At 41.9% G+C, this 13,426-nt stretch overlaps 1 protein-coding gene across 1 annotated transcript; it reads right to left on the reverse strand.

The window, feature by feature from the left end:
- Nucleotides 1-2,464: 2,464 nt before the first annotated feature.
- LOC107694113 (angiomotin-like 2a) lies at nucleotides 2,465-10,846 on the reverse strand. Its single transcript, XM_016493712.1, has 11 exons — nucleotides 10,498-10,846; nucleotides 9,020-9,815; nucleotides 8,735-8,927; nucleotides 7,053-7,197; nucleotides 6,872-6,958; nucleotides 5,059-5,354; nucleotides 4,766-4,965; nucleotides 4,563-4,664; nucleotides 4,285-4,451; nucleotides 3,626-3,793; nucleotides 2,465-3,280 (listed from the first exon to the last, which is right to left on the reverse strand). Exons 2-11 carry the CDS (start codon nucleotides 9,742-9,744, stop codon nucleotides 3,210-3,212), a joined length of 2,154 nt encoding a protein of 717 aa, XP_016349198.1. The 5' UTR covers nucleotides 9,745-9,815; nucleotides 10,498-10,846; the 3' UTR covers nucleotides 2,465-3,209.
- Between the last annotated feature and the right edge of the window lie 2,580 nt (nucleotides 10,847-13,426).

Below are 13,426 nucleotides of genomic sequence, written 5' to 3' on the forward strand. Positions count from 1 at the left end.
ATCATGGTTTCTCATCTCTGGCTCTGGAGATTCTGGAGTTTAGCTCCAAAGCTAATCAAGGTCTTCATGATTACTAGAAAATTACAGGCAGGTGAGTTTGGAGCTAAATTCTGCAGGACCATGAAGGGTCATAGTTGAGAAACCTTGCAATGTTGTCTGAAACTGTTGGGATTTAAACCTGCAAATTTTCAGTATGAAAAATTCTCATTAAATTGTCTAGCTGTGTTAACTATTTAATATTGCTATACTCTTTAATTTTATCAGCATTCTCATTTGGCTGTTTTTTTATTTTATTTTGGAGAAATATCAGAGACAAAACTGATCATTTAAACATATAACTGAACGGAGAATTCCACTATGCCTCCTGAGTTGAAATGAACTCATTTCAGCTCGAGAAAGAAAGAACAGCATTTCAGCTCTACTTCTTATCTGATATGTCAGAAATCTCTCTTCTTCCCCATTTGGAATGGAATGCTCTAACATGTTTTACTCTACCAGGGGGCAAATTCCTCTTGATGTTGAGCTATGAAGCTTTGAATCAATTTGGCTTGCAAGCGTTCCAAACTGTTTAGACCCTTGTCTGGTTAGCTCTAATTTGCCTAAGGCAGTTAAATGTCCTACCCTGCATCCGAATATGCCTATTTTCCTACTAGTAGGTGAAAAACAGTATATGAAAAGAGTACCATGTCTGAATTCACAGTAGGTGAAAAGTACCCAGATGTCCTAATACAGGGCTGTCCAAACTCGGTCCTGGAGGGCCGGTGTCCTGCAGAGGTTAGCTCAAACCCTCATTAAACGAAACCTCCAGTCAGGTGTGTTGAGGCAAGTTGGGGCTAAATTCTGCAGGACACCGGCCCTCCAGGACCGAGTTTGGACAGCCCTGTCCTAATACTTCCACCGAGAATGCTTCGGCAGAGAAGCATTGTTTGTTTCACCTCAAACGTAGTACCTACTCAGTAAGCAATTTTTGATGCACCTGAGTTGAAAGCGAGCTCGCAGAGGCTAAAATTATGTCTTAATTTGCAAAACCACAAAACAGTACTGGTTATTTCCATCATTGTATTCTAAGCATTTGGTTAATCATTGTGCTTTCATTATGTATTTATAGCAGTCTGGTCTGTGTTGCAAATTTTTTCCACGTCTTCCATTTTAACATTTGCACGGCTGATGAGAGGAATGTTCTTTTTGCGGCTTTGAGAGCAAAGCTGGAATGTGGCCTCTCTTCATGAAGACTGCTTGCCAACAGTGAAGCAGGTGGCAGAATTGTGTTGCCGTTGTGAATAAGGCTCCCTTGTGCTCTGAAAGAAAGATGTCATTCATGCCAAAGAAGGGACACCGATAAGAGCAGCTTGTGCAGACTTGCACATGTGAAACATCTCAGGAGGACACACCACTCATACGCATCTGTCTTTACCGTTAAGATACAAACCAGCCGACACATTGTCTGTGTAAAGATATATATTAAAGTTTTATTCAAATTACTGAAATGTTAAATGACATACAAAACAATTCCCCATTCTTGAAGTTCACAGCAACATCCAAATATGGGTCAACCAGTTTGAACTGCGTATCTACATTTCACATCGCTAATGCTCATATTTTATTATATAACTTAATCGTAAAATCGCAAAAATCTTTGGCATGTTCACATTACTAAATACCAAAAAGTAAAATAATACACAAAATATATTAAATTCTCTCGTTTCAAAACAGCCCTTTCTGTAAACAGTCCAAGTAGTGAACAAAACAAGCATGACTCCACTACAAAGCATTGACCAGCAAGTGCGTTGTATCAGAGCCAATGGGAAAATAAAAGTAGCATTTAATGATAGCGAGAAAGGTTAAATTAACATGGTGTGATACTTATTACCCACATAGATAAGACTGTTTGTTTTCACGGTAACCTTTTATATCATTATCCCACCATAATGCAAGTGTAGTCTTGATTGCGAACAGGCAGAAAAGTCTCTGTCTCAGAAATCAAGGCTAGTCACAGTCGCTACATTGGAGAACCTTTGAGTCATGAAATCAAACCAGCTACTGCAGCCCTACACAAATAAACAGATCCCAAAAGAGGATGGTAGTCTAAATGCCAGCCGTTTTGAACAAGGCTAAAGGTCAGACTGCAGATAGCCTTTTTCCTCTGAGCAGGGGCATTCCGCCACGGAGGATTGTAGGAAGATTAGCTCCGGCTTGTCTGCGAGGAAGTGGCAAGCATGGTGGTTGCAGTTCTGGGCGCAAAATAATAATAATATGGCATCTGAAACATCAGCCCCCTGTCCCTCCTAAGGGTAACACTTCCCTAAGTGCCACTAAAAGAGCATGTACTCATCCACTGTCCCCAAAAGGAGGCTTCCTATTCCTCTACTTAAATCTGGGAGCGAGAAGCACCCGCTGTCAGTCAGTTATAGTAAGAACACCAACTGTAATGATAATTTAGTCAAAGGGAGTGCTAGTGAAGGTATTTACCCAACTATTCTGGTTAATTGTCTAATCCCAGGCCTCCAGGTTCAAACTGTATTTGGCCTCCTACAATCCAAACTATTCTTTTCTTGATATTTAAGGATGAAGCAGTTGCGATGGTACATCTACTATACATGGAGCACATACAGTTAGAGATATATTTGTCTGTGCTTTTATCTAGGAATGTGGGATATAGTCTTACATGGGTCGGTATACTTAGTTGGTTAAAAAAAAAAAAACAACAAAACTGCCCTTGGTTGTTCCTCAAACAAAAAGCAAATGCAAAAACAAAAAAGTTTCACAACAGTGGGATATTTCTTCCTATTTCTCCATTCTGTCACACAGTCAGCAGCAATACTCATAAATACAAAAGAACATGTACAATGTGTTTATAAGCACTTAAGAAGTCTTGTGGTAGCTTTTTGGAGCTCTGTAGAGTACTGTCCAAGCACCTCAAATTCAGACCATACATCTCACAGTCCAGGTTGAGAGCCACCAGCTGAGAATGAACACTGTCCTTTAACGTGTGGAGGCACTGTCAGGAGAGCTCAGCTCTCCTTCACCGAGAATCAGTTTTAGGTTACTCCCACTATTCGTTCTTCTTTCTGTCTGATGCACTTCAATGGCGAGCTCTTCTCATAGCAAGCACAGGATTCTCTTGATATGGTTGGTCCTCAAATGGACATCCAATGAGAATCTTCTGTGTGTAAGAACAGCAGGCAGCATCAAGCTGAACAACGTTCATCTCAGATGAGAATCTCCACCATGTCGTTTTCAACAGCACTGCTGATCTGGTTTGTGTTGAGAGCAGTGGAATCTGCAATGAAATACAAGATCTTCAGCTTTGTTGGCTAATGCCTGGATAGCAAACAAGGCGGGAAGTTTTACAAAACTTTGACTGTTTTGTTTGAGTTCACTCCCCAATCGCTGCTTTGACATGGTGCTCAGGTTACTCTTTAACCACTCTGGTTCAAAAGGGCAAGTATGCACCATCATTACAGATGTTCTAACCATTAAGCATTGTCTTTGTCACCTGATACTACATATTAGATTTATCACATTGTATGTCAATCAACAGAACTTATCGAACTACTCACAGAAATACCAAATAAATACAGTAAGTGACACAAATGAAGATGGCTTTATGTACGAGTTTACACACCAGAACTGGGAGCAATGGAAAATTGTGGAGCAGGCTCTGTTTTAGGGTTGGTCTCATCTGAAGATTCTTCACACTGGGTGCTGCTGTCTCGACACTGGGTTTTGGCTAGCGGATGGGGCAACGGGGGCAATGACGCGGCTGCCGTCTGGTCATCCGAGAGGCTTTTCCCTAAAATCGCAGACGGAAAAGGAAGCAGTTTAATTACTGGTTCCAACATAGACATTCCACCACGCAAACATTTGCCATCCTGTAAACTCCCTTTACTATTCTGGAGGATCTATTCTAGAGAAGAGCGAAATGCATTCCGTTTCACAAGATGTAGACTATTTCAAGAACACCGGCTAGTCGCCGCACTCATTTTATTTCGGTTGGCACATTCTTTCTTGGCGACATTACATAGACGCTAAGTAAAGAAGCTGCCAGTTGTCCAGTTGAAAGTGTATGTAATTTTTGGTTCAGATATGTTACAGACATATAGCAGGGGTGTCCAATCCTGCTACTGGAGGGTCAGTGCCCTGCAGAGTTTAGCTGCAACCCTAATTAAACACACTTGAACCATCTAAATGAAGGTTTTCAGGATTGCTAGAAACTTTCAGGCAGGTAGGTTGGAGCTAAACTCCGCAGGATTGGAAACCACTGGCTATGGCTACTATGCTCACCTTTGGTTTGGGTGCTGCTGGCTGTGGCAACCGTGTTGATGGAGGGAACAGATCGAGCAGGTCGTAGGCCTAGCGACTCAGGTCGGCCTTGCTCCCGTCGTGACCGCTGCTGCATGACCTTTATAATGGCATCCTTCTCCAAAAGTTGAGCATAAAGCGCCCGAATCCTGATTAAACAGACTTCTTTGAGATACAGCACATGGAGACTACTGGAAATTTAGTTAACACATTTTGATTGACTTTCCAGTTGTGGATAGAGAATGGAACAGTGGACATACCGGTTTTCCATCTCCTGATGTCTGTGGTTAGGGGACGGCAGGTTCTCATTGAAGCTGCTATTGGGTGAATGGCGAGGTGAATGGTTGATGATTGTTGTATCCCTGAAAAGAGCATTACAATTATACAAAAGTTTATACAAGTTTTATCAAATTAATTCCAATTTCCTGTCCTTTTAGGCAGGGCTTCTATCACTTCGACTCACCTCTGAGCTGCAGCAGTAGCAGCAGCATCCATGGCGAATTGACGCATTGTGCTCTCCTCAAGATACTTCTGCTCCCAGCGGGTTATGTCAGCCTCCAGGGCCAGAACCTGCTCCTCTCGCTCCCTCAGCTGCTGATGCAGAGATGACACGTTAAGGTCCAAGTAGGACCTAGGACTCGTTTGCTGGGCTTGAGACTGCCACTGAAAGAGAAAGGAAAGGTTTACTTGTCAAGCCCAAACCATAATTTTCTCACCAGTTGGGTGCACAAAAGATTGTCTCTTTTTTTGTTTTACCTGCTGTGCTCTCAGGCTCTTCAGCTCTTGCTCCAGTCTGGTCCTCAATCGTAACTCCAGCGCCTCCCTCTTCTCACATGCCGCCTGCAACTGTGCCAGGGCGCTCTGCATTCTCTCCACCTTCTCAACGTAAGCTCTTTTCCTGCGTAACTCTTCTTCCAGCTGCCTATTTCGTGTCTGAGTGGACATCAGCGCTTGCTCCAAGGCTTCTCTGCGCCTCTTCCATTCTTCTCCTGAGACGTGCAGATGCTGCAGCTCTTTTTCCAGACGTTCCCGCTCTCTAAGGTGATCCTCATCTACGGAGAGAAAGAGACAAACATTGTGAGAACTATGTACCAGGACAACTTACTTCAGTAAGGGTAAAAGCAATGCTTGCTGTTCACTCATCATGCCTAGTTGTTACACAGGCCACAAAATGAATGACCGTGCTGTAGGACTGGGGTGTGTCCAGAGCATTCTCTGGGCTGTAGTCTCATTCTAACCAATTCTCAGGGGATAAGCTTCCCACAAAAGTCTGGAACAAAAGAGGCATGCTTGATTTACACATGTCTGTCTGGGTTTGCAGGGGAGTGGCCGAGTTTCCGCGTGTCCTTTGACCTACACTGCAGACTGCTTTAGAATTCCCAGATTACAAAAGCAATTCAATGAATTCCCATTTGGGATTCTGAATTCCGAAATGCTCTACCATGACTTGGCTCACTGAAAAGGGACATACTAAAGCCCAGCTCACTTGTTTCTGGGTCACTTTGAATGCCTTGCGAGATGGAAAACAAATTAGACAGCAATTAGTCTTCCATTCTGCTCCTACTCTGATTATACAACCCAAAACAAATGCCTTTGGATGGAATGCAGACTTCCTCTTATCCACTTACGCACACAGGCACGTCTTTGTACCAACTGAATCTCTGGAATGCCTCTGAGGCAGGCAGTAAACATGTAAAGCAAACAGCTCCACAAGGTCATAAATGTTAACTTATACATCGTTATAAGTCTTTAGAAATGCTGAATCGTGCTTGGACATGCTTATGTGTTGGCTCACAAGAAATTTTAAACATTTAAACATCCAGGCTTTTTGTTTGCACAAAACTGTTCTGTTTCAGACTTGGAGCTTGGAGAAGAACTAATTTTAATACACAAATATGAAAGATAACTTCATACATCTATCCTTGGGGAATAGAAAAAAAGGACCATTCCAAAAGGGTCAAATCAAATGCTGAACAACAACAACAACAATCCCTATTAGGATTAGCAAAACAAATCTAATTTACCCTAACACAGCTCTAAATACTTTAGCACTAATATGCCCAAAAATGGAGAGCCAGTGCATAGGCCATCAGAAGGGGTGCTTAGGGCCTCAGAAGCTGAACTAGTGGTGGGGGCTGTTGGAAAGCATTCCAGGAGGACGGAATATCCCAAAATACCTGAAAATATTTCAGGAATCCAGGTCACATTTACTTCCAGTGTTAATAATGGTTGGTGGTCGAATTCTAAAAGCAACTATCTGAGATGCAGAATACAGCGTGTACCAAACCAGCTATTCACTGAACCCTACATGGCACTTAATTTGGTTAATAAAATGTTTTTTGCTATGGAACATTTCAGCTTAGCAAGAAATATATCAAACCAAACGCTTTGTCGGGAATCACATCAATGATAACCACGCAGTGCATTATTGTTAGAGGAATGCATCGTTATGCCTACAACATAAACATAAAAAGTCAGTGGGAACAGCTGGGGCTGCTCACATGGTTGACCGCACTGTCCACACATTGGTAGAAAGATAATTTATGGTGAAGCAAAGGGGAATTCTTACTTTGCTCAACCAGTTTGGCGAAGGCATGCCGACTCTTGTCTTCAACTTCCATGGCTGCTCTCTGTTTGCTGGCTGTTTCCAGGCGGTCTAATGTGGGAGTCAACAATTAGTATTTATCGCCTCATACCTAAACATGTAGCTCATATTTAAGACAATTACTCAGCTATGTGAACCATCTTACCCCTGAGATCTCTGTTGAAGTCATGAAGTCGCTTGATCTCACTCTCAAGCTTGTTCCTCATGGTTTTCTCAAGGGCTTCTCTCTTTGCAGATCCCTTCATAAGAGTCTCATAGGCCTCCGATATCCTCTGAATCTCCAGTTCAAGCTGAAAGAGAGGGGAAAGGCATTTTAATATCTTTAACCTAAAGGAACTCATCAGTTTCTGGTTCTCATTCACTTTCACTGTATGGAAAAGAACAAGTTGGGCATTATACTAAGTATCTCCTTTTGTGTTCCGTGGAAGGACGGATGTCATACGGATTTGAAACAACATGAGGGTAAGTATACAAAAGAATTTCCATTTTTGGGTCAACTATACTGTTTCATACACTTAAACATTATAAGACAACGATCAGAGAGCAAGAATGACAGATAGACAAAAACAATTCAGAAAAGAAGGGAAAGAGAGAAGAATGTGCTTGGCTGAGCTCTTCCTGGTGCTTGCCCACAAGTGAGTCACTCTCACAGAGCTCTTCAGCGACTGGCAATTGAATCAACATTCCAGAAAGAACACTTATGAGTCCCAGGTGTCTGCACGTTCATCTCCCTACAGGGCGGGATGCCAAAGGCAAACGTGGGGAACAAAGGAAAAGTGCGTGTTGAAGGCGTACCATTCAGAGACAAGAACGGTACTTCACACTATATGCACCTGTATGGCATTTGTGACGCAGATTATGGCTCATGAAAGAGCACATTTTTCCACAACGATTTAAACTGTCATTACAGAAATATCACTGATTTCCTTGAATCACAGTTCAAATTTTTACTCTAACAACACTATATTCATTCAATTCTTAAGCAGGACCCTGGGTGCCATGTGGAGTTCTGTTCAAGAGTGAAAGTGAAAGGGGCCATTCAGTCGGGGAATCCACAGCTGTGGGGTCTGGTTGTTGCTCTCTGCAGTTCAGTCCGTCAGCTGTGGGCTACGCAAAGCCCCTTCTTCATTCACGGACACTGAGATGAGCGAAGACATCTGCTCCTATTGGCATCCCATTGGAATCCTAACAAAGAGGGTAACAGAACAACACAGGGAGGCCTCCCCCTTTGGAGTTGTCTGATTTACAATTTATCGCGACTTGATCTTCACGATCCACTGTTACAGTTGTTCTGATTTCAAGAACTATGTGGAAACTAAACTGAAATTCAATCTATGTTATGCTACTGAATGACACATGCAAGGCCCAGTAAACCTTTCCAAAACAAACGCACAAACAAAATAAACCCGTTTTTTCCCCTTGTTCTGCATGACACTCTGGTATTTAAGTGATGACATTATCACATTACAAAAAAATGCTTGGCATTGCAGGCATGGCTAAATTCAGTGTTGTTTCACATGCTAAATAAGTTACTGGGAATTTGAACCCAGTCACTAGGAATGAGTGCTTTTCAAATTAAAATCGAAATCCTTGTGATCTTCTCCCTTGCATGCATTCCTACTCAGCGAGAGGGCTAATCTCCTTAGGCAGCTAGAAGACACCAGCGCACAATGATTTCTTGTTTCCATATGCTTTGTAGGTCCTTTCTGAGATCAAAATCAAAGGCCACGGCTGCCTCTTTTGCATTAATGGCAAAATGTAGAGGTCATACCAAGAATATAACAGTTTTGGGAGGTTTCTAAGAAGGAACAAAGAGCCCTCTCTTACCTTCTGTAGCCTTGCTGCCTTCTCGCTGTAGCTCTCCACTTCTCCTCTCAGTCTTTCGTTCTCTTTAATGAGCTGCTCTACTTGGCAGTTGCTCACCGGGATGCTGTATCCTCCAACAATGACATCCTGACCAGCAGGGGTCAACGTGGGCAGGCCGCTATGGTGGGGCGTTTGCGACTGGGTTGGAAATAACCTGATAGAGAAAAATATAAACCATTAGTATGCCAAACCACCCACAATGTACCTATATGTAATATAAATGATCAAAATATCAGTTGAAAGTACCTGTGATGCTGTGAATGGAAAGCAGGGGGAGGCTCTTTGTAAAAGTGCCCATGTTCCTGTGAATGACTAAGCATATATCCAGGGGATCTGACCATGAAGGGGTATTCCGGGGGTGGACCGCGTTGGTCTGGCTCATGCATCGACCTCTCGTTTACAACAGGACCAGAGTGGTTATTAGAGAGCTGGGGGTAGCTATGCGATGAGCTCATGGGAATACTGTCATGGGCACAGTTCCTCTCCAGCGAGAGCTGCATGAAGTGTTCGCTGAGCGAGCGAGCATGCTCTCGCTTCATATCCCACACTCTCTCTTCCTGCTCGGCTCCTCCAACCACACCAGGGGTCTCCAGGCTGCCGTGCTGAAGCCCTACCTGACCTCTCTGGTAGGCCAGGTACTGTGAGTGAGCCTTTGCTTCCTCATAAGTAGGCAGCTCCTCTGTGTGGAACTGATAGAGGTGGCAGATGGGACTCTCTGAATGCTGGTAGTCCCCCTGGTGCTCTTGGCCCTGGGGCTCTTGCCGGGTGGACAACTGGGGAGAAAGTGATTCCTCTTGCGTTAGGCTTTCCAGGGACGAACGAGGGCTTCCTGCACCTCCACCGCTACTGCCTCCACGCAGAGCCTGCTGCTGGATGGCCAACAGCGTAGGATCAGTAGGGTTTCCATAACGGAGCTGCTCTTGAATCAGTCGGTGCAGCACCGTGCCTGACGAATCCTCTGCCGTTCTCATTTCAGTCTTTGTTTTGCAGATAGTAATCAACGATACTGTGTTAGGGGAGTTTTTTGGGCTAGACTGTGAACCTGGTTTGAAAAAAGAATAATTAAATAATGATTTCAAATGCAATCCTTGCTATTGCTCATCTATATTGCAACACTCTACAACAGCAAACACCAGTGAGTGGTGCCTCACTCCACATGCTTCTAGGCTGACTGCCTTTGCCCATAGCAACACCACGCTTACCCAAAATACCACTGGCACCATCCTACAACCCCCAACATGCACTGGGTTTCCTCTTAAGTTTATACATTTTGATTAGAATTAAAAGTGAAGGAAAATTGGGTATGATCCAATAACTTTCCAATGTTGCGAAAATTATTTCCTGCTACAAAGACAAATTCCTATCTAGTGTCTCACCCTTGTTTTACAATCACAACTGTAGTAATACATTGAAATATGCCAAATGGAGCATTATAAACAAGGGGATATTATATAAGTTGGTTTATTCCTCTTTTTTATTGTAGTTAAACCTGAACGTGGCACCAAAGATGTTGTATCTTCCACAATAACATTTACATTTATGTATTGAACAAGTCACAAACGTTGGATTTATACCATATAGTTCACAAAGAAATTCATAAAATCCTATCGTACACATACAGTGTATTAAATAAAAGCATCGTTCACTGGTAGACACCAAGCAATGTGTCATAAAAAAGGACAGTTTACAACAACAAGCTACTTTAAAACGTTTTAAAAACTCACCAAATCACAATCGCATCACGACCAAAAGTTACGGACGACTTTCTGTACTCGTTTATCTGTTTAACGATATAATCCTTAAGGAAATACGTTGGGTACGGCTTTTATTTCCATGCGTATGTTTGAGCTGCGTGCGCGTCTGGAGAGCTCCTCCAGCAGACTGAGCTCAGGAGGGGAGGGGCTCTGCTAATAAATGACCGAGCTCCGATTGTTCACGGTCCCTGGAATGCGCGGAATGTGAAGGCGGCGAGTCCCTCGGGGATCAAAAGCAGTTCCGCTTGTCGCTCGGCCCGCCTCCTCTCGGAGAACGCAGGGAGAACCGCTCGCCCCCACGCGGAGCGCGCTGCTGAAGGGGGGCAGTGCGCGGGACAAGCGGAACTGCATTCACTCTCAGCCCCGTGCGCATTTGTCCTGCTTCTTGAAGGCGTTTTGTTTGTAATGGTGAGAGGAATGCAGTAAAAGTCGCAGAGATCTGTAACCTTTGTTGTTCTGTTTCACTACGTTTTCTTTTGAAGTTTCAGTGCGCTCATTAATTACTTGATTTATGTACACAAAATAACATGGAGAATTTGTACTTTTATGAATGCGTTACTTTGACAGAGATGATTTTTCATTTTACTGGTCTTTCTATATGGTTATTATACTTGGTTGCTTTGTAAGTCTTAAAGGGATAGTTCTCTTAAAATAAATAAATAAATAAATGTGACCCTATATGTTCCATGAAGCTATTTTGTAAATGTCCTATATCATAAATATATGAAGAGTTTATTTGCAGCAACAGATAACTCAATTTTTTAAAATGTTCAAAAATCATGTTTTTATTATGTTATCATGTTTTTATTGTGTTAGTTAGCTGTATTTTTTAGTTATTTTTTACCAAATCAAATTGAGAGTAACTGGAATGCACAATGAAAAAAACATGATTTTTGAAAATGGTTAAAAATGTTATCTGTTTTTGCAAATGAACTCTTTATATCAAAACGTGATTTTTGATTAGTAATATGCATTGCTAAGGACTTAATTTGGACAACTTTAAAGGCGATTTTCTCAATATTTAGTTTTTTTTTGCGCCCTCAGATTCCAGATTTTCAAATAGTTGTATCTCGGCCAAATAGTGTCCTATCCTAACAAACCAGACATCAATGGAAAGCTTATTTATTCAGATGATGTATCAATTTAAAAACAATTAATCTTTATGACTGGTTTTGTGGTCACATATGTGACAAGCAGCAGAACAAAACAGAAAATGCATAAGAGAAATATAGACCATGAGCCAATACAGAATGGATTTGAAGGTCTTTTGTTTGCTCTGGGCTGGTGAATATTTAAGCTGTGGCCTGTGCCAGTTAATTGCTGAGTGTTTCTGCGTGGATGATGGGGAGGGGTTGTCTGCATGTGCGTTTGAGGCATGCTGCCAACCAGCTGTCCATGGAGAGCAATCCTCTTCCACCCCTTAATCATGCCTCAGAAAGAGAGCTGTATTGTTCTCTCTGAAGCAGACATTACAGGGGAGAAGTCTACCATCTGCTCCTATACCCTACACCTCCCTTACACACTTTACACAAACACTCTATTCACAAACACACAGGCCTGACACACACCCTCGTTTTATCACGCACCATACCACACATATGACACATTTATTAATTGTAGCTCCAATTTTGGTGTACTACAAACAGATATAACGCCAAAATGAGATAACGTAGAAAGCCATAATGCTGTAGATGACAGATCCGTTCATAAAGAAACCCATAAAGTTTAAGGTTTGTGTGTGATTAGCAAAATACTAACAACTTTTGAAGAATTCATTGCATACATCTACAACATACGGTTGTGTATTTATTATCGAAATGTCAGTATGTTATTGTGAATTTGCAAATTTAATTCAACGTTTTCCTGAACATTGTATTTGGGGACATTTAGTTTGAACACAGGTATTCAAGTGAGAGAAGAGACATTAACTATGGCATTTTTGTTTTTAACTCTCTGGTTTCTGATGTACTAATCTTGTGTCACCTAATTTACTATTATCTGCATTTTTTATTAATAAAATAGATTCAAACCAAATAAACAAATCATTAAAATCGTCAAAACATAACATGGAATCAGCTTAATCTGTTAATTGTGAAAATAATTACATTTAATCAGTTAAAAAGTATGAACATAGTTTAATTATGTCTGTGGAACAAGCAAGATCCAATTCAAAATGTATGAGATTGCTTTATATATAATAAATGTAATTTATTGGTGATAAATATAGAGACCTGGTTATTGTGTATTTCAAACACATTTGGTTTATTCGTAAACCTAGCTGCACTGAACAGCGTCAACAAGGGCTTATAGTCCAAAAGTGCGCATACCTGGAGAAATATCGATATATTTACACGTTTACTTCATAGTTCTTCAGACAGAATCATCATATTCATTAGCATTAGCTGCGTTCAGCACTGTCTCAGTCTGTTTTCTCTTTCGAAAAATCCTTTCCTCATGCAAAGACAGCTGCTCACATCTTAAAATTACTGTCGAAAATGTGTAGTTGTCCATGACCACTGCGATATCATCTGTGACAGGTGAGGCCAGGCATACCGAGGGCTCTTGTCTCAGCCCTCTGGGTGTCATCTAAATCTTCCCCTCATCAAGCGGAGCGACAAAGCTTTCTTTCAAAGTGAGGAATTGTCGATGTTGTAGAAATCAGGGAATGGATCTTTTTGGTATTTGATGACTAAATGTTCCATAACTTGCATTGAAAAGATTCAGTTTTCTAGGTATCCAGGTGTGCATGCGGTGTAATAGTGGGAGTCGAGACCCAGGACGCTGTCACACGCTTGTGACGTCTGCTCTTTGACCGCTCGTTTCAGCTTTAAATGTCTCACTGACAGTGGCCTTCAAAGGCAGGTTGCAATTTTCGTCTCTACTTCACAGAACACAATGA

Source organism: Sinocyclocheilus anshuiensis, unplaced genomic scaffold (assembly GCF_001515605.1).
Source record: "Sinocyclocheilus anshuiensis isolate Anshui unplaced genomic scaffold, SAMN03320099.WGS_v1.1 scaffold1530, whole genome shotgun sequence".
Classification (NCBI taxonomy): domain Eukaryota; kingdom Metazoa; phylum Chordata; class Actinopteri; order Cypriniformes; family Cyprinidae; genus Sinocyclocheilus; species Sinocyclocheilus anshuiensis.